This window comes from Ceratotherium simum, chromosome X, assembly GCF_057802395.1.
Source record: "Ceratotherium simum simum isolate JZ-2026a chromosome X, ASM5780239v1, whole genome shotgun sequence".
Lineage (NCBI taxonomy): Eukaryota > Metazoa > Chordata > Mammalia > Perissodactyla > Rhinocerotidae > Ceratotherium > Ceratotherium simum.
This window is the reverse complement of record NC_141940.1, coordinates 79701099-79726919: the sequence shown is the minus strand read 5'-3', so window position 1 is coordinate 79726919 and position 25821 is coordinate 79701099. Positions and strand designations below refer to the sequence as shown.

Below are 25821 nucleotides of genomic sequence, written 5' to 3'. Positions count from 1 at the left end.
AGGATGAGCATCATCAAGGAGAATATAATAAAAGGGTATATGATTATATAAAAATCTCCTATAAATAAATAAGAAAAAAGGCAAACAACCCAATAGAAAAAAATGGGAGAAATACATGTATAGGCATTTCACAAAAGAGAAAATATTAATGGGTCATAAACATTAAAAATATGCTCAGTCTAATTAGTAATCAGGGAAATGCAAATTAAACCCACAAGGACACACCTTTTTACACCTAACAGATTGACAAAAATTACAAAGGCTGACAATATCAAGGGTGGATGATGATATGCAGTAAAAGAAACTTTCATTGTGATACTCTATATTGGCACAATCACACTGGGAAACTACTTGGCCTTGTCTAGTACATTTGTACATGTGCTTATCTTACAACCCAATAATTCCACTCTTGGGGATATGTATTGAAGAAGCTTCTGCACATGTGCCCCAGAAGACAGGCACAAGAATGTTTATAGCAGCACTGTTTGCCATAGCTACAAACTAGAAACAATCCAATTGTCTCTCAACAGGAGAATGGATAAATAAAGTGTTCTAAATTCAAATAATGGAATGCTGCACACCAATGTAAAAGAACAAACTATAGCTACATACGTGAATGTGACTCTCAAAAATATAAAGTATGATTTATATAAAGTTCAAAAATGGGCAGAACTAAACAATATAGTGTTTAAGTCTATATGCGTAGGTGGTAAAAAAATAAAGAAAAGCAAGAGAAAGATTAACATAAAATTCAGAGTAATGGTTACTTCTGGGAGAAAGAGAGAAGGATGTGATCAGGGAGTGGAAGAGGACCTCTATGTTCCTCTTCAGTAATGTTCTATTTCTTAAGCAGGATGGTAGGTGTGTGGGTATTCATTTAATTATCATTCTTTAAGCTGCACATAGATGTTTTATACACTCATTTTTATGTATAATATTTCACAATATTTTTAAGAGTGTATGATCAAGTGGTAAAGTCTGTGCTTTAAGCCAAGTGTCCTGAGAATATAGAGATTGGAGAGATGAAAGAGGACCAAAATCTTCAGAAAAGGCAGGAGTCACAGGATCTCAAGGTTGGAAGCTATCTAAACAGTCATTTAATCCAAACCACTATCTAATAGTTGAAACTCGTCCACAGTATGTTAGATTAGGCATAGGAGTATCCCAGTTAAATCTCCCAACAATCACGTAAGGAAATTATTACCTGTTTCCCAAATGAAAAAAACTGAGGTGCCGTGAGGTTAACTAAATGTCCCAAGGTCACACAGGTAGTAAGTGGGAAAACAAGGATTTGAACTAGTAGCTGTGAGGTTCCAAAGCCATCTGGCCATACTCAGCAGCTTTGCTCTAACTGTGAGAAAGTTCTATCAAGAGTGAGGCTGAGGGGAGCTAGGGGGGTTGGGAGAGGGAGAATGGAAGCTATTTAAGACACTGAACTGACGTCTCTGAGGAGGTGGAGCAGAGTTGGGGTGGATGGGAGCAGGAGACCAAAGAACTGGATCCAAGTCCTACTTCCTGGCTGTGTGACCACATGCAAATCCTGTCACATCTCTTGGCCAAAGTTTCCCACCCATAAAATAGGAAAAATGATAGTACTGACTTCCGGTTTCTAGTCCAACACGTAAGGAGCTTGGAAGGCATCACTCCTATCCACACAACAAAAAAACCTGAACAAACTGCAAATCAACAATTCTTCTTAGATCCATCAGAGAATTGAGGTCACAGGGCAAATTGCTGCCCTGAAAATTGAAGAGATTCATAGGTATAGAGAGTCACAACTTATACATGAGTAGAAACCCAGGGGCAGAAAACTCCATATTTAAAATGGGTTTCTTATAGAAACATATAGTTGGGTCTTGTTTTTTTAATCTACTCTGACAATCTCTGTCCTTTAGTTGGTGCATTTAAACCACTGATGTTCAAAGTGATTATCGATACAGTTGGATTAATATCTACCATATTTTTTACAGTTTTCTATGTTTGCCCTTGTTCTTTGTTCTTATTTTTGTCTTCCACCCTTTTTGTGCCTTTTGTGGTTTTAATTGAGCATTTTATATGATTCCATTTTCTCTCCTTGATTAGCATATTAGTTATTTCTATTTTTACTTTTTTCAGTGGTTGCCCTAGGGTTTGCAATATACATTTACTAATCCAAGTCCAATTTCAAATGTGAATAATCGTAGTCGGTAGTGTGAGTACCTTATAATACTCATGGCGGTTTCTTACAAAACTAAACATACTCTTAGTACGATTCAGCAATTGTGCTCTATGGTATTTACCCAAAAGAGTGGAGAAGTTACACCCACACAAAAACCTGTACACAGATGTTTATTGCAGCTTTATTCATAATTGCCAAAACTTGGAAGCAGCCAAGATGTCTTCAGTAGGTGAATGAATAAACTACCTGTGGCATATCCATACAATGGAATATTATTGAGCTATAAAAATAAATGAAGTGTCAACCCACAAAAAAGACATGGAGTAATCTTAAATGTATATTGCTAAGTGAATGAAGCCAGCCTGAATAAGCTACATAATATATGATTCCAACCATATGACATTCTGGAAAAGGCAAAGCTATGGAGAAAGTAAAAAGATGAGTGATTGCCAGGGCTGCAGGAGGAGGAAAGGAGGGACGAATAGGTAGAGCACTGGTGATTTTTAGGGCAGTGAAACTATTTTGTATGATACTGTAATGGTGGATACATGTCACTATATATTTGTCCAATGGCTATTGAATGTGCACCAAGAATGAACCCTAATGTAAACTATAGAATTTGGTTAATAATAATGTATCAATAATGGCCCATTAAAAATAGAAAAATATTACATTAAAATATTATTTATCTTGGGAAAAATGATAGTACTAGCCTTACTTATCTGTCAGTGTTTTGGGAAAGTATAATGAGATTGTGGAGAATGTGGGAGTCTTGAGTTTGAATTCTGGCTCCACTATTTATTAGCTGTGTGATCTTGAGTACATTATTTAACTTCTCTAAGCTGTGGTTTCTTTTTCAGAAAAAGGGAAATAATAGTGGATGCCATGTAAGATTATTGTGAGGCTTATACCAGAAATTAATTGAGTTCCTTAACATGAAGCCTGGCACAGAGTAAGTGCCCAGTAGCTGATAGCCTTTGAAGCAAAAGAATGGTAACAATTGAAATGTCTATCAGTAGGCGAATGGCTAAATAAATTCTATTGGATGGTCTTTGCATACAATAGAATACTTTGTAGCTATTAAAAAGAAGGATGAGACTTTCTGCAAAGACAAAACTACAGAGACAGAAAAAAGATCAGTTGTTACCAGGGACTGGAGGAGGATTGACTACAAAGTTGTAGCATGAGGAAATTTCCAGGAGGATGGAATTCTTCTGTATCATGATTGTAGTAGTGGTTATACCACTGTGTGCATTTGTCAAGACTCATAGAACTATACAACAAAAGTGATTTTTATGGTATATAAATTTTAAAAGTGAATACAAAAAGTATAAGGAATTTTAAAAAGTTCTTTATATTCTGATAAGGGATGAGCTCCAAGATATATTAAAAAAATATAAAACAAAGTGAAATCATATGTATAATATGCAATATTTGTTAGTGGAAAAGAATGTGTGTGTATGTATGTGTTTGATTGTGTATACATAAAATAACTAGACCCGAATAGCCAAAGGAATCCTGGGAAAAAAGAACAAAGCTGAAGGTAGCACATTCCTGAATTTCAAAATATACTACAAAGCTATAGTAACCAAAACAGCATGGTACACAGACACACAGACACACAGATCAATGTAACAATGTAACAGAATGTTACAATGTAACAGAATCAAGGGCCCAGAAATAAACCCACACATCTATGGATAGCTAATTTTCAACAAAGGATCCAAGAACATACAGTGGAGAAAGGAAAGTCTCTTCAACAAATGATGTTGGGAACGGGACAGCCACATGCAAAAAAATGAAAGTAGACCATTATCTTTCACCATACACAAAAATTAACTCAAAATGGATTAAAGACTTGAATGTAAGACCTGAAACCATGAAACTTCTAGAAGAAAACATAGGAAGTACGCTCTTCGACATCAGTGTTAGCAACATATTTTCGAGCACCATGTCTGACTGGGCAAGAAAAACAATAGAAAAAATAAACAAATGGGACTACATCAAGTTGAAAAGCTTCTGCACAATGAAGGAAACCATCAACAAAACAAAAAGACGACCTAACAATTGGGAGAAAGATATTTGCAAACCATATATCTGATCAGGGGTTAATCTCCAAAATATATAAAGAACTCATACAAATCAACGACAACAACAAAAAAAACTAACAACCCAATTAAAAAATGGGCAAAAGATCTGAACAGACGTTTCTCCAAAGAAGACATACAGATGGCCAACACGCACACAAAAATATGTTCAACATCATTAACCATCAGGGAAATGCAGATCGAAACTTCAATGAGATATCACCTCATGCCCATCAGAATGGCTATAATTAACAAGACAGGAAACAACAAGTGTTGGAGAGGATGTGGAGAGAAGAGAACTCTCATACACTGCTAGTGGGAGTGCAAACTGGTGCTACCACTATGGAACACAGTATGGAGATTCCTTAAAAAATTAAGGATAGAAGTACCATACCACCCGGCTATTCCACTGCTGGGTATTTATCCAAAGAACATGACAACACCAATGCATAAAGATACATGCACCCCTGTGTTCATTGCAGCATTATTCACAATAGCCAAGACTTGGAAGCAACCTAATTGCCCATCAAGGGACAAATGGATGAAGCAGATGTGGTATATATACACAATGGAATACTACTCAGCCATAAGAAACAATGAAATCCAGCTGTTTGTGACAACATGGATGGACATTGAGGGTATTATGCTAAGTGAAATAAGTCAGAGGGTGAAGGTCAAATACCATATGATATCACTCATAAGTAGAAGATAAAAACAACAACAAACAAACATGTAGAGACAGAGATTGGATTGGTTGTTACCAGTGAGGAGGAGGGGAGGGAGGAGGTCGAAAGGGATGATTAGGCACATGTGTGTGGTGATGGATTGTAATTAGTATTTGTGTAGTGAATATGATGGAATCTATGCAGAAATGGAAGTATAATGATGTACACTTGAAATTTATACAATATTATAAACCAATGTTACTGCAATAAAAAATAAATTAATTAAAAATAAGTAAATAAATAAATAAAATGTAAAAAAGTAACTATGAAGTTAGAAAACAATTAAAATTGATCCCCTTCTGTGAAGGAAACTGGGGGTAGGGTTGTGGGAGACATTTTTATCTATACATTTTTTTGCTTAAATTTGAATCATTTGAGTGTATTACCTATTAAAAGTGAAGTATTTAAATTTAAAAATATAATCGTTATTAAGGATTAGCTCAAAATGGCAGGTTAAATACACACTCCAGTTTCCCCCCTCCCATCCCAAATCCCTAGAGATAACCAAAAAAAAGGTATTTAAAAACATTCACAATGGCAATGGAAAGCAAGTGAAACCTCAGGGGACCAGAAGTCATCAAAGGACTCTGAGAAACAGACAGCATATGCGATCATCTTGAAGACAGAATTGACACACCCAAAGCCAAACTTGAAGGTCTACTGCCAAAGGTTAAAGTAACTCTTAGGGAGCTGCCTGATGAACAGAGACAAAGGGGACAGAAGCTCCAGATGTTTCTTGATTTTAGGCAATGCATTGGCTTAGGAAAATGTCCCCTGTCATTTCTTGGCACAAGTCTGAGTCTGGTGTGCTGCACTGCAACCAAATGTGGCAGGCTGGGTGGAGCTTGGGTCTAGAATTAGATTTTTCCACTGGTAGAGGGCTGGTGGAGGGGCTGGTATGATGGGTGGTAGGGGGTGGGTTTGGAGAATGTTTACATGACATAATGCAGCAGCCCAGAAATGGAAAATTCAGCACTGGGCCTTACTTTGAAATCTAGGAAGGCATTAGCCCTGGAGAACTCAAGCAGCATGGAATAGGTCCCAGACTCTAGGGTAGATTTCTGAGGTTGGATTGGAGTCTAAGAGGATGGAGCAGTGAAAGGGCTCCAGAAATGGGACTGGGAGTGGAGGTAGGAGTGGGGAGATGGTGTATTTTAAAGGAAGGCCTCAGGTCCTGGGGCCCAAGATCAGGGTGGAATAATAGCAAAGAGGAGTAGCTAAGGTTGAAATTCAGGAAATGGGGCTGGAACTGATTAAATTCTACTTCTTCAGGTCAGGATTAAGCCTAGATTTTGGCCCAGAGTGGAGCTAACAGTTGAGGGTCAAGGGCCTCACTGTGAAGAGGGCCTGGTGGTTCTAGTTTCTGCTCATTTTTTTTTCTAGCCTCTCTCATTGCCCTCAAAAAGCCTATCTGTCAAATGGGAATTGTAGCTCTTGTGTCCGTGATTCATAGTTTGTGTCCCTGAAGCCTAGATGTTCCCTCGATGAGTAAGGTTTACTTTTCCCCTCCCTGCTGACACTTTTTGAGGGAGAGAGAAAGTACCAATGGCCAGGGACAAAGGCTTGGTCAGCACTGATTCATTTCTTTTAATGCCATCGGGGCATGGTCCCACACCTTAAAGTGGTGACTTTTAAACATTTCTTATCACAACCCTACAGTAATAAATACACTTTATACAATGACCAAGTACATACACACACACACACACTATATATAGTATATATGTTTCATATATATACTGTATAGTATGAAGTAAATTTTATTAACAATATTTAACTTTGTGTGATGAACTATTTTATATTTTAAAAAAATGCTAGTCATGACATACTAAATTGATTTTGATGGTCTACAATGGCTTTCAATCCATACTTTGAAAGCCACTGCCTTAACTGGATATTAGATGATATTAAGAACTTTTTCCAAACACAAGCAACAAAATAAAACAGACAAATTGGACTTCATCAAAATTAAAAACTTTTGTGCTTCAAAGGACATTATCAGGAGAGTGAAAAAGCAACCCACAGAATGGGAGATAATATTTGCAAATCATATATCTGATATGTATATATTCATACTAATAAATATATATCTGATCATCTCTTGAGCGTATCCAAAATATATAAAGAACTCTCACAACTCAACAATAGGAAGAAAAATAACTCAATTAAAAATGGGCAAAGGATTTGAATAGACACTTCTCTAAATAAAAAGATATATAAATGGCTAATAAACACGTGAAGATACTCAACATCATTAGACATCAGGGAAATGCAAATCAAAACCACAGTGAGATATCACTTCACGCCCTCTAGGATCCCTACAACAAAAAAGACAGGAAATAACAAATATTGGCAAGTATGTGGAGAAATTGGAGCCCTCACACATTGTTGATAGGAATGTAAAAAGGTACAGCCACTGTGGAAAACAGTCTGACAATTTCTTAAAAAGTTAAACAGAGTCACCATGGTACTCAGCAATTGCACTCCTATTGATACAGTAGTGTCCCCCTTATCCACAGGGAATATGTTTCAAGACCACCAGTGGTACTGAACGCTGTATATACTATGTTTTTTCCTACATATACATACCTATGATGAATTTTAATTTATAAATTAGGCACAATAAGAGATTAATAATAGTAACTAATAATAAAATAGAACAATTCTAACAACATACTGTAATAAAAGTTACCATAGATCTTAGCAAACTCAGCATATGATTTTCTTTTCTTTCCTTAATACGTCAAGAACTTTCACCTTTTCACTTAAAGGAAGCACTTTATGGCTTCTCTTTGGCACATCCGAATTGGCAGCATCACTACTTTTGTGCTTTGGGGCCATTATTAGGTAAAATAAGGGTTACTCGAACACAAACACTGTGGTACCGCGATAGTCGATCTGATAACCGAGACAGCTACTAAGTGACTAATGGGCAGGTAGCTTACACAGCTTAGGTAACCTGGATAAAGGGATGATTCAATCCTGGGCAGGGCAGAGTGAAATGAAGCGGGACAGCATGAGGCTTCAGCACGCTACTCAGAACGACATGCAATTTAAAACTTATGAATTGTTTATTTCTGGAATTTTCCATGTAATATTTTCAGGCAGCAGTTGAGTGCCAGTAACTAAAACTACAGAAAGTAAAACTGTGGAAAAGGGAGGACTACTGTATAGCCAAGAGAAGTGAAAACATATGTCAGCACAAAAACTTGTACACAATTGTTCACAGCAACATTATTTATAATAGCTGAAAAGTGGAAACAAATCAAATATCCATCAACTGATGAATGGATAAATAAAATGTGCTATATCCATACAATGGAATAATATTTAGCCATAAGAAGGAATGAAATACATGCTACAACATGGTTGAAACATGAAAATGTTATGCTAAGTGAAAGAAGCCAATCACAAAAGGCCACATATTGTATGGTTCCATTTACATGAAGTGTCCAGAATAGGCAAATCCACAGAGACAGAAAGTAGATTAGTAGTTTTCAGGAGCTAGGGTTAGGGGGAATGGGGAGTGACTACTAATAGGTATGGAATTTCTTTTGAGGGTGATGAAAATATTCTAGAATCAATTGTGCTGATAGTTGAACAACTTTGTGAATATACTAAAAACCACTGAATTATACACTTTAGTGAATTTTATGATTTGTAAATTATATCTCAATAAAAATAAATAAAATAAAGTTTTAATATGGATAGGTAAGATTTAAGATTTAAGATAGGTAAATTTGTTATTAGTGCTATTGAATCAATTCCAACTCCTAGCAACCCTGTGTACAGCAGAGCGGAACCCTGTCCAGTCTTGTGCCATCCTCTCATCTCCAGCACTATATCAGACAATGCTCAGCTGCTATTCATAGGATTTTCACGGCTAATTTTTTTATACATGAGTGACCAGGTCCTTCTTCCTAGCCTATCTTACTCTGGAAGCTCTGCTGAAACCTGTCCACCCTGGGTGACCCTGCTGCTATTTGGAATACTGCATCACAGCAACACACAGCTGCCACAGTATGACAACCAACAGATGCATGGTGTGGTTCCCTGACCGGGAAACAAACCTGGGCCGTGGCAGTGAGAGTGTCAAATCTTAACCACTAGACCACCAAGATAGGTAAATATTTAGGGTGAAATGTCAAAAGGTCTGTGATTTACTTTAAAATGTGTCAGCAAAAATTGACAAAATAACTATGGCAAATGTTAGCCATTGTTAAATGTAGATGATGAGTACATTAGATACGGTGTTCCTTATACTATTCTCTCTACTTTCCAGTATTCGAAAACTATTTGATGAATGAATGAATGAATGAACCAAATGACAAACATCAACATCATAGGCTGGCAACCCCAAGTGTCTTTTTAATTTTTTTTCCTTATTATTAGCTAGTTAATATAATTTTGTGAAAAGGAACTTTATTAACATAGTTCAAAAATTAAATATATTAAAAGATGTACAGTTAAAAGTCTACCTCCCACTTCCTCCCATAGGTAACTGATACTGGCTCAAGATAAGTTTGAAATGAGGGAAGCCATATTGTAGAAAAGAAACCCTATTGTAACTTGCAATGACCTCTGACTAACTAACCCAGCTGGATATGCACCCTCTAGGAGACCTCACTGCTCTGTAGATTTTACGACCCCTGCTTGTGCATGTACCTCCCAGCTGTGATAAGATGATGACTTTGTTCTTTTGAGTTCCTTAGGAATGTGATGACCCCCGAACAGAGAGTCTATGCTGATAGCTATCATCAATGACAACTGAAAGATCTGGTGTGGTGACTCCCAGTCTGTAACACCAGAGGGTCAATATTCCTAATCCCCTCCCCTATAACCTGCCAGCCTATATAACTGCTGTAAGATTTTGTACCACCTTAAGATGGTTCTTTGAGACATTAGTGAGCCATCTTCTCCCTTGCTAGCAAGCTGTAATAAACTACCCTTTGTTTTCCACCATCTTGCCTCTTTTTTTTTTTTTTTTAAGATTTTTTTTTTATTTATTTTATTTTTTCCCCCCAAAGCCCCAGTGGATAGTTGTGTGTCGTAGCTGCACATCCTTCTAGTTGCTGTATGTGGGACTCGGCCTCAGGATGAACGGAGAAGTGGTGCCTCGATGTGCACCCGGGATCCGAACCCGGGCCGCCAGCATCGCAGCACGCGCACTTAACCACCAAGCCACAGGGCCGGCCCTCCACCGTCTTGCCTCTTGACGATTGGCTTTTGTCTCACCGAGCAGATCGTGCCCTTTGTGCGGTAACATAACCACTTTATTAGTTTCTTAAGTAGCTTTCCAGAGGGTTTTTTAAATGCATATACAAACAAATAAATCAATATAAACATTTCTTTCCTAACCTTTTTATAGAAATAGTAAAATATTATACATAATACCCAGCACTTTGCTTTTTCACTTAACTAAATATTTCCAAGCATCTATTACTAATCAAGATTTTCCCTCTTCTGTAAACTTATCTGAACTCTTCTTGAACTTATTTTTCCATTTGTCACATTGATTTCTGTCAGATGTGATGAGCTTCTTGAGTTTTATCAGTGGATTCAGTGGACCTTGTGACAATGTGGGTCCCAGGGGGTCCCAAAAGAAATTCAAAATGAGTTCAATGACTAGAAACACTGCCTCAGGGAAGGGGGACTGGGTTAGTGGGCACTGGCTTGGGAAGGGAATTTTTCATTGTACTCTTTTGAATTTTGAACCATGTAAATTTATTTCTTTTTTCCAAAAAAACTAAACTAAATTAAAATAAGAAGGTAGGACATCTGTAGAATATCAGAACAACAGGCCTGGTCTCTTCAACAATAACAAAAATGGTATGTATGTTGGAGGAGGGGGATGTTTTAAATTAAAAGAGACTTAATGGATCTAACAACTAAATGTAATGTGTGGCGCTTGATTGAATCCCAGTTTGAATAAACCACCTGTCAGAGATATTTTGTGAGAAAGTGGGGACATTTGAATATAGATTGATTTTAGATATTAAGGAATTGTACATTTTTGTAAGTGTGATTAATGGTACTATGGGTATATAAGATAATGTCATTTGTTAAGAGAGGCATTCTGCAGTATTTAGAGGTGAAATATCATAATGTCTACAATTTACTTTAAAATACTTCAGAAGTGAAGATGACGGCATAAGCAGACTCTGAACTCACAACCTCCGGCGGATACAGCCAATTGACAACTACTCGTGGAAAAATTACCCCTGAGACAGAATTGAAAACTGGATAAGAAGAACTCCTGCAACAAAGGACAATCCTAATTGAGGTGGAACAGGCAGAAACTCCCTTATGGAGAGAAGAAATGCCACATTCACAAGCCGCCAGCTTCATGGCTGCACAGGAGCAGCCCACAGGTACACAGCCCTCCCTGGAGGAGCGGTGCCCTGAGCCGGGGAGTGCTCCCACTGTGGGCATTTTGTGGACCCAGCACAATCGAGATGAGTGGCATAATGTCTGACTTTGTCTACTACTAAAACACTGGGGAGTACCCTCAGAAAAGCTGGTTCACAAAGAAATTAAAACCGGCTCTTAAAGGGCCCACGCACAAACTCACCCATTTCAGAAAGCAACCGAAAATCAGCAGAAAGAAAGGTGCACAGTGCTTTGGTGAAAAGAGACTCACCTGATAGGCTCAGAGTGCATCTCATGAGAGGTGAGACCTCTCCAGGGACAGGGACATTGGTGGCGGCCATTGTTGTGGCCTTGTGCGGGTGTGCTGACACAGACGCCATTGGAGTCTCCCTGGGGCCTGCTAGCCCAGGTCTGCCCCACCCACTAGAGCACCGATTTAATCCAGCTCAGCCAGGGCAGGCAGCCCACCCTAGAGACTGGCCCCACCCAACAACAAGCCCTCAGGCAACTTGTGGGCCTGTATAGATTGGTGAATGGATTCTCTGCAGCCTGGCAACTGAGCCCACTTCAGTGGGGCAGGGTGTGCACAAGGAGCTGATGGAGAGTGTGGGGCGGTGGTGGAGCGTGTGGGGCTCCCGCCTTGGAGAGACTGGGTCCACTTCAGGAGGTCGGGGCACACACACGGGGCAGGACTGTGTTGACTGTGTGTGGACCTGTGGGCGGCAGGGCTTGTCACCTGCAGAAGACTTGTGCTTCTCAAAGAAAAACATAGGGGGTTTGCCCCACCTTCCAAAGCCTGAAACAATTGGGTGCTCCCATGCCTGAAGGCCAGCCCCACCCAGCTACAATCCTCAGAGAGCTGACAAGAGAACTAAAGGCTGGAGGCTTATAGCAATTGTAAGGCCCTGAGCCTAACAACCTGCCACGCTGGGGGCCTACTCACTTAAAAGAAATACTGCAACACACATGTGGTATTAGAACTTGCAGCCAACTGTGCTGGGGCTCCCCGTGCCTGATAAAGAGACTGAACAGCCCACAACAACTACAAACAGCTGAGCATTACAACAGCTGACCAGGGGCATAACTCGGCCTCCCTGGGCGCATACAGGGAGAGAAAACAGGCCACAACAGAAGGAGACACATAGGCCACATAGGGGTCACCCCTGGAATATTGAGAACTGTGGGAAGCACACTGCAGACCTTATATAAGGTCACCTCTCCAAGAGCAGGAGACATAGCTGACCTACCTAATACGTAGACACAAGCACAGGGAAAGAGGCAAAATGAGGAGGCAAAGGAATACATTCCAAGTAAGGGAACAGGACAAAACCCCAGAAAAGGAACTAAGTGAAACAGAAATGAGCAACCTACCCAACAGAGAGTTCAAACAAAGAGTGTTAAGGATGCTCACTGATCTTCGGAGAAGAATAGATGAACTCAGTGAGAACATCAACAAAGAAGAGGAAGATATAAAAAAGAACCCATCAGAAATGAAGAATACAATACTGGAAATGAAAAATTCACCAGAGGGACTCAAAAGCAGAGTAGAGGATACAGAAGAACAGATCTGCGAGCTGGACGAAAGACTAGAAGAATTTATCCAAGCTGAACAGGTAAAAGAGAAAAGAATTAAAAAGAGGGAGGACAGTCTAAGGGACCTCTGGGACAACATCAAGTGCACTAACATCCGTGTTATAGGTGTCCCGGAAGGAGAAGGGCAAGACAAAGGGGAAGAGAATCTATTTCAAGAAATAATAGATAAACAAACACATAGAGACAGAGATTGGATTGGTGGTTACCAGCGGGGAAGGGGGGAGGGAGGAGGGTGAAAGGGATAATTCGGTACGTGTGTGATGATGGGATGTAATTAGTATTTTGGTGGTGAACGTGATGTAATCTATGCAAAAATAGAAGTATAATGATGTACACCTGAAATTTTTACAATATTATAAACCAATGTAAATGCAATAAACAAAAAATTAAAAAAAAAACAAATGGAAAAAAAATAAATAAAATAAAAAAATAAACTGTGTGTTGCCACAGATCATCTAATTTGCTCCTTCCTGTGGCAAGATTGGTATTATTTTCCCATTGTTTGACCAGTAACAACTTGAGCCTCAGAGGGCAGAAGCAGCTTGTCCAAGGTGACATAACAAGGTGGCTTCACTCACATTACACTCAGAATGACTTTGGCAAATCAGCAGCATCCAAAGCACCAATAGCACAGCAACAGCTCTGTGGGTTCCACCCATAGCTCCCCCTCCATGCCTCCCTCATTAAGCTATGCTCTTTATATCACTTGTCTTAGAGAAAGCATGTCTGTCAGCACTAAACACATCCCAGGTTGTTCCACCCTTCCCTCTCCCTCTATTGCACTCCACCCTAAAATCTTCAGGTAAACCAGGGATCTCAAGGCAGATATGGAAATTCCATTCTTTAGGTGTGTGGGTCTGCACTTATTTTCCGGCTAAATTCATCCATTTCTTCATTTTCTGAGCACCTGATGCTTCAGGCTGATAGAGGGATAAAAAACAGAAAAACAGCATACCCATATACCCGTAACTAAGTAGACAGTGACAATTTAGTTCACATGTTTGAGAGAAAGAAACCAAGAGGGAGGGGGCAAGGAGAGGGTGAGAGAGAGAGAGAAAGACATGGTGAGAGAGAGAGAGAGGAAGGGTAGAAATTTCAGAGGAGAGTGTACACTTCCTCTGAAGTATACCCCTTTTGAAGGAGCAGACTCTGGGAAGGCCATGTGGAGGAGGTGGCATTTGATCCATGCCTTAAAGGATGAACAAAATTTGGCCATGTGGAAATGGGGGGAGGGAAGAACATTTTACATGGAAAGCCTAAGGAAAAGTTTGGTGTGCATATGAAGACAAGCAAGTTGCTATATTTGGCTGGTATTGAGGAGTTTTAAACTAGAGTAGAAGGAATAGTAATAGAAAGACAGTTTGTTGTCAGAGTTAGACTTAAGGCTAAAGAGCTTGGACTATATTCTGTAAATTGACTGTTGGACTATATTCTGTAAGGGACTGTTGACACCACCAGATTTGTTTTAAGCAAGGAAGTGACACCATCAGATTTTTTTTAAAGATCACTAGTCACTGTCCAGGTAAGAAATAATGAGAGGCTGAGGTAGGAGATGAGGGGAGGGGTTGAAAGGGAGCAATTTTCAATCAGCGATAATAGTGTTTTGAGAAAAATCTTATGAGCTCTGCAAAATCATCACTGCATAAAGATATATTGCAAAATAAAGAACTCTCACAGATCTGCAGACAAAATTCAAGGAAGCTACAGACAAATGGGCAAAGACTACGAAGAGACAATTTATAGATAAAGAAATATAAATGGCCAATAAGAATATTTTCATATGCAGTATATAAGGAAACTGTAAATGACTCAAAATGACATATTTCATTTATAAGATATGCACACATTAAAAGATGGCTTGATGAATAATATATAAAGAGATGAACAGATGGATATGTGATAAAGCAAATATAATTAAATGTTAATGGTAGAATCTAGGTAGAGGAAATATGGGTATTCACTATACAATTCTTTCAACTTTTCTGTATGTTTCAAAATGTCCATTATAAAATGTTGTAAGGGGGAATAATTTTAAAGCATAACCCTTTTGGCACAACAGTTCCATTTCTAGGAATCTACTTTCCAGAAATAGGTGCTCACATGCACATAGATAACAAATAGCCAAGGAGATACCCTGTAGCACTATGTGTTATAGGGAAGAATTGGAAACCACTTAGCTGTCCATCAAGAAGGAAAGTTTAAGTATATTATGGTGTACCCATACGAGGAAATATTATGCAGCTGTTTTAAAAAATGAAGTAGATCTATATATTGACATGAAGAGATTTGCAAAATATATTGTGAAGTGAAAAAATGCAACTGCAGAATTAAATGTGGAGCGTGATCCATTTATATTTAAAAAGAAAACTATTAGGTGTATATATATGTATATATTTTTGGACACACATAGAAAAAGGACTAGAAGAACACACAGAAAACTGAACTGTATTTACCTCTGGGGAGGAGAATTTGGAATGGGGAGAAGGAGGAAGGGCACTTTCCCTTTTTATTCTGTGTACTTCTATATAGTTTGAATTGTTTACAATATCATCGTGTATTACTTATTTCCCCCCCATATTTTATTTATCTGTTTGCCATTCACTCATTTAATTATTCATTTATTTATCATCCATCTATGTATTATCATTCATTTATCTATCCATCAATCCATCTATCCATCTTATTTTTTGATGCATTTTAAAGTAAGTTGCATTATTACTCTTATTTTTAAAAAGAATAAAAGACAGCACCAGTGATTCAGATTTAGCACTGAGGTAAATTGGGGATGGGGTGGTGTACATTGGATGCTAGCATAGGGAAGATGAAGATGGCTCTGGGGTTCACTGGGTAAACAGAAGGCAAAGAGCCTGGGAGCTGCCCTCTGCAGGTAGAAAGAGAAAAAAAAAGCCCCAGTGTGCCAGGTGTTAAAGGCAGAGCAATGGTCACTGGAAATCTGACAAAGAAGTGTTGGTGGAGGATGGAAAAGAAGGAAAGAGAGAAACAGGGGTTTGAGAAAGGAAATATCAGAAGAATTCACTTTGATGACACTCCTACTGACCCTCCTCTACCGAGGACAGGGGCCTTGGGATGGAGAGAGGGAAATCACTTTCCAAAGGCAACATTTAGCAACGCAAGCCCACTGTTTCAGAAACCACTAAGTGAGGAGAGCTGTACCCACTACCTTTGGTCCCTTCCCCTCCACCTAGTTTCATTCCCCAATACAAAGCTGTTTCTTTTGTTTTGTTTTTTTAAGCCCTCAGTTCAAAACAGACCCATCTCTTGGTTTAAAATAGATGTATTCATCCATAGGAGATCCAAATCATATATCTTTCACAGATCTTTAGAGCTGGAACGGACTTGAAGAATCATTGAGGCCAACCTCCCCCACTCTCATACTATAGGTGGAAAAACTGAGGCTCAGAGAGGGAAAGGGACTTGATAGAACCAAAGTCTTCTGACTGCCAGGTCACGGTTCTTTCCATCTCTGCAGCGGGATTGGGTGTGTTTCTCCAATATCACAGCCTCCACCTGAGAAACCTAGATCCACACTTGATCCCCCTGGTGGTCTCCAAACTCTTTTTCTGAATGGAGTAAATCATTAAGTTAAGTCACATGATCTGGAAGACTTTGCCTTCCCCTGCCTTCCCCAACCCCCTACTATGCCCTCTGTCCACCAGCCACAGACAGTGAGGATTACACTCAATCCACTGGCCACCTCCTCCACCATCCCTCAGCAGCCAACAAGGCCGGCCACACTGGCTCCTAGCAAAGGGCCAGACCCATGCACAGTTCATTGGCAGCTATCTCAAGGATGGGCCACTCCAGCCCTATAGTGCTTCTTTTCCACTGACATCAGGAGGCACTCTCTACCATCAGCAGGCCATTTGCTCAAGTTCCCCAAGAGAGAGGTACTGCCATTCTTCGAATGTCTGAATAGAGTGGACATTGGGTAAGGTACAGTTCATTATAGGTGGCTCTACTCAGTGCCATGGCTATTTGCTCACCAGCACTGCCCAGCTCACAAACCAGACATGGCTACTCTTGCCTTATGCCTGGGTCTGGTGTTCAAGGGCTCCCTTTGCAACCTCAACTTCTATTTCCCTTTTTTGACTCAGCAGTTGCACTAGCCATTAGCCGTCCCCTGTGTATCCAGCACCTCCTAGCATCCATGAAAACACACGTTATTCACTTGCGCAGTAAAGCTCTGTCCCAGCCTCTGCTGTCCTGCTCTGTTAATTACCCACAGCCCTTCAAGGCCCACCACAAATGCCTCTTGAGGACTCACCCAAACCAAAAATACTCATCTAACATGAAGAGACCTTAACCTTGCAGGCCTCAGGAGGCGGGCTGAGCTGCCCTAGGTAACCAGCTGAGATTAGAACCCAGGGCTCCCAAACTTCTAGTCCAGTGTATTTTTTCCCGCTCCACGTGGTTTCTGCCGTTTTTGAACCCCCCACCAAGCACCTTTCTGCCTTGTAATATGACTTGTGGTCCTTGTAGCCACCTTTCCCACAACAGACTCGAAGCTCCCTAAGGGCAGGAGCCTATTTTATCCAGTCCTTTCTGCTCTCATCTCCAGTTGCTCAGCACAATGCACCATACCAGCAGATGCTCCGTATTTTTGCACAACAGGCCAAGGCAATTGCCTTGAAGGTAACCAGACAGTAATGCAGCTGCCAGAGGAAAATCCAAGCCACATCAAAAGGGGCCCTGAGTTTTTACCCTTCAGAGACCTTGGCTGTTCAGAAACACAGTATCATAGTTGAATGGACATTAGAGTCACACCTTAGCCAATGAAGGACAGGGGTGGCATTTTAGTTCCCCTGCAGGGGCTCATCTTCAAGTTGTTATAGAGCTCTGATTCTACAACTCCCATAAATATGAGTGTGCAAGAAAACCTAGTTTGTTTGTTTTAATTTTTATTTTTGCTGGTCAAAGCAATTTTTTGATTCTCAGTGAAGTCCAACTCCTTGGCTTTACAGATGAGGGACTTGAGGTCCAGAGAGATGCTGGGACTTCTCTAAAGTCACAACATGAGTGGGTGACAGAATCTCTTAATTCTTTGTGCAAGACTCTTTCAGTTCCACCAAATCAACAGGTGATTGTCACCAACCTCATCTTAACCAGGGATCAGAAAGAGCTGTGGCTTAGATGAGCACAGTGTCTCCTTTCCCAAGCGGGTCCTATTTTTCTCTGTTTCAAACATCCTGTCCTTGACTACCAGGCTACCACAGACACACACACACAGGTCCCCTTCTTGTCAAAGGAAGGTGTCTCCAGTTGCCCACACTGAACCAATCTAGACTTTCAAAAGCTCAGGCTTCCCTCTAGGTATCCACCTGGAATAGTTATCCTGGAGTTAAATGTGCATTTCTGCCAACCTGGTAGTTACCCACAGAGGCTGCTTTTGCAAGATGCCTAAGTGTAACTATTTCTTACTAAGCCTGAGTCTTCAACCTAGGGAATCACAGCATGGATACAGTGAGGAGTCTGGACCTGAGATCCCCCAGGGTCTCAGGTTCTTTCTGCTCTTAAAAAAAAAAACAAAATCCCGGGGCCGGCCCGGTGGCATAGTGGTTAAGTGCGTGCGCTCTGCTGCTGGCGGCCCGGGTTCGGATCCCGGGCGCACACTGATGCACCACTTGTCAGGCCATGCTGTGGTGGCGTCCCATATAAAGTGCAGGAAGATAGGCACAGATGTTAGCCCAGGGCCAGTCTTCCTCAGCAAAAAAAGGAGGATTGGCATGGATGTTAGCTCAGGGCTGATCTTCCTCACAAAAAAAAGAAACAAAAAATCCCTCATCCTTTAATTTAGGATTCTGAATGCTCAGGGTCTAAAAAGGCCTATTGGTCAAATAGTACAAATCCCCACATGAGGCCTGAGTATCCTCCATAATATAACAGTCAGGTGGTTTTTCCACTCTTTTCTGCTTAAGGGTCTTTAGTGACCCCACTACCTTCTGGCCCTTCCATTTCATCATTGAACAGATCCAAGCTTTGCTCAGTGTTAAGCGGGATAATTTATGTAAAGTACTTAGTAAAATGCCTGATACATAGTAAAAGCACTCCTCCTTCCCTATTAGAAAGTGCTTCCTTACAGTAAGCTTAATTTCTGCCTCTTGGTGGCTTCCACCCTGTTGCAGACTCATCCTGGGTTTTCCTTTCTGAGGCTACAAAGGACAAACAATCCTTTTCCACAAAACAGCTTTGCAGACATTTGAAGAGAGTACTCCTGCTCTGCTTCCCTTCCTTCACCATGATTCACGGCAAGACTACCCTCCACCCATCCAGATTTCCTCTTCTTGCAGATAGGAGGCTATAGTTGTCCTCACTTTCTACAAAATTGTGACATTTGTCACCAGAGGCTGTCACTTGGGTCTATGCCTGGAGAGTTGGGCCTACAGAAGTGCACTTACACTGTGGCCTGAAGCCCCTTACAGGACAAGAGTGAGCTGAGCTCAACATCTCAGGACTGCCAAGTGTTGAAGTGTCCTGAGGCCTGAGGTCAGGCTGTCAGGCGAGCTAACAGCTTTCTGCAGCCATTGGTAGTTTCCCCACTCCCTGCCCTTTGGTCCTCACCTCCCCCACCTCCTCTTTTCCCCATTTCCCTATCTCATCCCCACGGGAGGACTCTTCAGGAGTGGATAAGGTTTTACTCCACATACTTAAATCCGTAAGCTTGCTTTTGACCCATGAAAACTGGCTGTTGGGCCATGAGTCATGCCAGGCGGGTGCCCCTGCTCAACTCCCTACCCTGTTGTGCCCCAGTGGTCCCTGTTAGGGTCCCCGAGTTAACTCCCATCTCTGAGACTTTCCCAAGCTGGTGGTAAAATTGGGCCATTCACCTGGTGGCACAGGCACTGGTTGGGCAGGGAGCGGGCAGCAGAGTTACCTTGTGAGCGAGCGGCAGGGCTCCGTCGGACGACTTGAGTGGCGAGTGGGTGGGTCTGCACCTAGGCTGCGCTCGCTTGGCCACGCTGTGCCACGCCGTGGTCAGGGACACGGGCGACAGGCTGGGTGGAGGTCCCGCGTCCTGCGAAGCCTGGAGCGGGACGAACCCACTGATGGGCGGCGGGCTAACAGGCGGGCAGGCGGCGCCTTCGGAAGGAGTGCCACTGGGGTTGAGCGCCGCTGGCTGCCGCCTAGCCAGCCGAAGCGAGAGCCACCGCGTTGCTGGCCCCCAGCCGCACCTTGCAGGGCTGCAGCCGCCCTCAGTAGTATACCCGCGCTTCTGGGAGCGCTGTCGGAGGTGCACGCGGCGCCAGCTAGGCGCACAGGAGGCCTTCATTGAACTGAGCCACTCCCTGGCTGCTGCCCCTCGCCAGCGACTGGCCATCGGGGCGGCCAGTTCTTTGGGTCACAATTGGCGGGAGATGGAGCTAAAGAGGCGAGCGAAGGGGGTGCGGCCTGAGGGAGGAGGGGCCCCAACTCTGACGTTCTGATCGGAACTCTGCTGCTGGCCCAGAGGAGGCTGGCCCAAGGCCAACGCGCACTCCTTCCCGCAGTCCCCAGAGGCGGACTTGGGCGACCTCGCTAGGCCGGAGCTGGGGGAGGTGAAGGCGGGGCGAGCGAGGATGCGCGCCTAAGCAAGGGCGCATCGACCCGCTGCGCCCTGATGCCCACCCCTCCACCCCCGCCTGCTCAGGTCCCGCAGCCCGGCTTGGTTGGGCCAAGCTCCGATTTGTAACCCAAACATTTCATCAGCCTAATTGCTGAGCTCACGGGAGCAAATGGCGAGGACGGCAAGGTAAAGGGTCATCCCGTTTGCGGGCCTCGCCCAGGAGCCACCTTTTTACCCGCCACTGGAGCGCCCCGCGGAGCGCCACACCCTCGACTCGGGCCCCCACCTCGCGTCCCGGAAGGTCTGGCCGACTTGCGTTGGAAGGGGTGGCGGGGGGGAGAAGACGCCACCGACTGTCGACTACCTTTTTCCTGGATCCATTCAATCCACTCCTTGCAGTTTCCCGGCTATTGCAGCACCCCCAAAAGAGCAACTACCCCGCGTGTTAATCTCAGTGTGCATTTTTTTAATGCCCCCTCTTTTTAAATTAGCTCTGTAATCACATGCTTCCAACCAACAAGTCTAGAGCTGTTGAGAAAAGACAGCTCCAGTGCGGTTAGCCGGGGAACTTGAATGGTACTTTCCCTCAGCTCTTGCCGGGTGTGCACTAAGATGAAGGAGCATTGCCTCCTGGAGATCAGGCCTCCTGGCTGGGGAATCTGGCGTTTGAGCCCTTGCTTGCTAGGTGGGAGGGACTGACTTTAGAATTTTCCAGGAGGGCTTAATGAACACACACCTCTGTTTTTAAATAGAAAAATTAGGCTAATCAGCCTGGCAATTATACTAATAAATCTGTATAACATGTGTGAAAGATGACACGAGTGAAGCCATAATAAAATAGAGCTGGAGCAGCCATTTCAGAGGAATTGCCTTGCACATCTTGTTTTCTTTATCTTGAAAAAATTGCCAGCATTCCAAGAAGTCAGTAAGGACAAATGAATATCTTGTTTGTAAGGACTGAGGAAATTGGACTTTGCTGATGACTGAATCACTAACCAATCAATGAATAACAAGTCTAGCCTTTTGCCTGATGACCAAATCTCAAGCCAATATATGAAGTACAAACCTAGCCTTACCTTTTCTGGCACCAATGAACTCTTCCTTAATACAACTTACCTCATCTTCCTCTCTTTTTCTCATAAAAACCCCGAGCTCCTCTTCTGTAATCAGGACACTATTTGGGTTTCTACCTGATTCTGTGCTCCCTGAACTGCAATTCTTTGATCTCAAATAAACACTTTGCCTCTTAAACTGGTTTTTGTTTTTGTACGTTGACATATGATGCCAGAAAGCAGGACCTGAAGCGATATCATCTTCACGGACCAGTGTCCCCAGGAAACCAGTTTGGTACCAGGACGAGTCCCCTTGTGTGCTCACTGCCTCCATGGACCACCGGCTCCTCCAATCATGAGTCCTCTCAGGTTCTGACCTCCCTCCCTTTTGGTTGAAGTCTGTCTTTCTGTGAGATTCTGGGAGCATATCCCAGTCTTGGGTCAATTGACTGGAGACAACTGTCTCCAAGACTACTCACGAATTTTGCCACCTGGATGAGTTTCCCTGTTTGGGCTACTTTGCGGCAGCTCACAGCTATTGCCACCTGGAAAGGTTTCTCTGTTTGAACTGGCTATGGCTGCTGCCATCTGAGGGTTTATTCCCTGTCTGGTGAGTGCTCAAATTCTGCCTTTTGTGTTATTTGTTCAAACAGCTGTAGCGAGCGGGTCAGAAGCACAGGTAACAACCTGGGGCTTACAACTGGTGTCTCTTTGTCTCTTTGTCCCACTGTGCTTTAACATGGGAATTTCATATTCTTAAAGTTCCTGAGAAGTTCTTCCCTCAGGAACTCCATCTGGGTTTATATTTAAGAACTATGGTCCTTCCTCTTGTAAATTTTTGTCCCAGTGGACCGATAATACTAAAGATGATTTAAAATTATAGTGGCCACTTTGGGGCTCCTTTGAGCTTCCAAAACTTGTCTTTTTGTGCACTAGATTTGAGAACTGTGGACCAGACAAATCGAATGCAATCTTTAATTTCTAAAGAATGAAGTGTGCCACCTTCCAGCACACCTGCTTAAAAACTATAGTCCCAGAAGCTGTAAATACTTACAGAAAGCAGCAAAATCTTACTAAGCTTGTTTCATGTCCTGAGAGCTTGGCTTGGTAACCGTCAGATTAGGGACCCAAAATATGGTCGGACAGAAATGTGGGTTACACCCCATTTTCAGCCAGATATGGCTGGACATAAATGTGGATTGATCTCCATTTGCAGCTAGGGTTCTACCAAACTGCTGCCAGCCCTCAGGGGAATCACACTGACCATTAGAAGGAACCTTCCAATTAGATAAGATCATTTAAGAAATCTACTTAAAAACAAAGTTTTCAAAATTGCAAAATAGCCTTATTGAAAGTTCCGTTGCAAAAAGCTAATGAAAAATTAAGATACGAGAGGTACCTAAAAGAAAATACTATACAAAAGTCTTAAGTTAATGCCTTTACAGACACCCCCATATCTACCTTTGAAGGAGGGCCCCATATGGGGCCCTCCCAGAGTTAACGAAACTCTGACAGATTTTCAGAGTTAACAAAACACTGCTATGTTATTCCCTTAAACAGCCAAGGGGAAAATAAAACTAAAAATTAATGGAGTTGCCAGAAATATTTACTGTTTGTTCCAGCTTAAACCTGACAAGATATTTAAATGGATTTGGTAACTTAAGATCAGAAATTTGGCCAAATTGGAAGCTGATATTCAGAGCCTGATAGGAATTTTTTTTAGGCCTTCTTCCATAAATTAAAGTAAAACTATGCACCCAGAGGGAAAAAAACAAATTAAGGATAATGTAATTTGATGGGTATGTCAGTCCTTTGATAAGTAACTAACCTCCCCTGTTTGTCTCAAAAAGCTTGTAACCTCTCCAGGAACTGTTATTTAGACCACCCCCAATTCCTAAGACTGAAGGAAAAAAAAAAGTAAAAAAGAGGCAAATGGCTATAGAAGCACCCTTGCCCCAAATCTAGCATCTTAAGTGTCTTCTCCACAAATATTAGTAGAAAAAAAGCTTTAGCCGTTTAAGCAGGTAACCTTAATTTATTCCATCTACCAGAAACAAAATTTGGATCCAACTAGTCTTTCATAACCAGTGAGATTTGTATCACTGTACCTGATTCATGGCAGTAATTTTAAAACAATAGCTATGGGGTCTGTATGTATGTGTGTCTATGTATATGTATGTTACATATATGTGATATTTTTCTACCTCCAGGTGGTATAATTTCTAAAAGAGCTCTATTTTTGGGTAAAGTAAGCACTTGCACAAATTATTTCTAAATATAATAGAAACTAACCCAAATGTCTTTCAAAGAAAAGTGATATAAAACTTTTGTTATACCTAAGTTTACTAAAAGTCAAACAAATTCATGTTATCTCTGTTACAAAATTTGTCAGCAAGAAAAAAAATAATTTAAGATGATAGCTAATTGCTTTAGAGTCACAAAATTTTCATGAATAATCTAAATATGAACGTTAAGAACAAATAAATTATATAGATGTTAATGAAATAAGAATTTTTAGCTGTAATAATTATATTTATAGTATATGTACTTAAAAACAGCTTCCAAAACCTTTTAGTAACTTGAAACCTAGAGTTTTGCTAAGTTAAATTAAATGATAGAACTTTATTGAGTATCTAGATTATTTCCAAATAAAATAAAATATTAGACATTAATTGCTAAACAAGTGTAAGTTTGCCTACTTTTGGCTTATTACAGAAAAACTAAAAGATGTTTGGGTCTATTGGTAAATGTGTTGTGCCACATTAAAAAAAATTTATGCTATGAGAAAATGTATGTTTTCAGTAAAAGAAGGTGTAAGAAATGGAGATATTTTTGTTAAGAAAGTAAATTTTGTCCTAAAGTAAAACTGGATATAGGAAAGAGGAAAGGACAAACTCTGGATGTAAAGAAAGAGAGTTGTAGAAGGTTTGTGAAAGAGGGACCCTGAGAAAAAAAAGTTTTGTGCATGGTCAAGCTGGCTAAGATAGAAATGAATTTAATGAAGTGACTTTTAATATCAAAAGTAAGCTAGTGCAAAATTAGAATTTGGTTTTCTCTAAATTATAAAGACAAGGTTTTCTTGGCTTTTAGTCTGCTCTTCATAAAGAGATTATGAAAGATTTTTTCTTTACCTTTGAGTAGTCTACCAAAAAAGCAGGGATTTTATGTTTTATGAAAATAATTTCCTGTATGGTTTTTATCAGGTATTTAATTATAAGAGCTAAGGTTTTTTTTGCAACCATTTAACTTTCTGTATTTTCCTGAAAATCTTTGTCGCCATTGGTAAATTGTCTAAAAGTTATATAAAATTCCTGAAATTTCTTATATGTCTTGGTATAATGTTATCAGTCATAATTCTAGTCACAATCTTAAAATGTTATATGTCATAAAAATAACCAAGTTTCTTTGTCGATTATATTTTAATGTTAAGTTTTTGTCATTTATAGATAGTTATTGTTTTACTCTGACACTTACTTTAGAACGGAGGTTTCTGGTAAACGTGCAGATCATAAAGCTGAACCAGGAAAGAAATTACAGAACTCTAATAGAGAAACTGATGGCTTCATAAAACTGCTAACAAAAGATCAAGAACAAATATTAATTACATGGGACTACATGAACTGAGGAGAATGCTCTAATGTTTTGTTTTTCCAGATTTAAAATCTTTTCTCTTAAACTATCAACAAATTGGTAAGATACACCTTTGTGAAGACAGATGAAACATTTACTTTTTCTCCCTACCTGACTCCTCCAGGATTCAGAAACCCTCAGTGAGTATTCTTATTTTCACTTGTATAAATAATCAAGTCACTTTTTTGTGTGTTAGGAAGATCAGCCCTGAGCTAACATCCATGCTAATCCTCCTCTTTTTGCTGAGGAAGACCAGCTCTGAGCTAACATCTATTGCCAATCCTCCTCCTTTTTTTCCCCAAAGCCCCAGTAGATAGTTGTATGTCATAGTTGCACATCCTTCTAGTTGCTGTATGTGGGACGCGGCCTCAGCGTGGCCAGAGAAGCAGTGTGTTGGCGCGCGCCCAGGATCCGAACCCGGGCCGCCAGTAGCGGAGTGCGTGCACTTAACCACTAAGCCACGGGGCCAGCCCAAGGTCAATTTTTTAATATAAATGAATTAGTTTTACTGTGATTATCTTTGATAAAAAATAAGAGTAATTATGGAGAGAAAAATTATGTTTGCACCTTTGTAAATGTTGAATTCTGGTCCTGTTAATTGTCTTTGAGGTTGTTACATATCTGTGGACCAGACTCTCCTGACCTA

At 41.0% G+C, this 25821-nt stretch overlaps 1 protein-coding gene across 1 annotated transcript in view; it reads right to left on the bottom strand.

The window, feature by feature from the left end:
- Window positions 1-20244, bottom strand: part of LOC147911902 (uncharacterized) — a 52181-nt gene extending 31937 nt beyond the window's left edge. Inside the window, exon 1 of the mRNA XM_087426404.1 lies at window positions 19825-20244. Coding sequence (XP_087282530.1) covers window positions 19825-20220 — 396 coding nt within the window. The 5' untranslated portion in view covers window positions 20221-20244. The remainder of the gene's footprint in view (window positions 1-19824) is intronic.
- Window positions 20245-25821: the final 5577 nt, after the last annotated feature.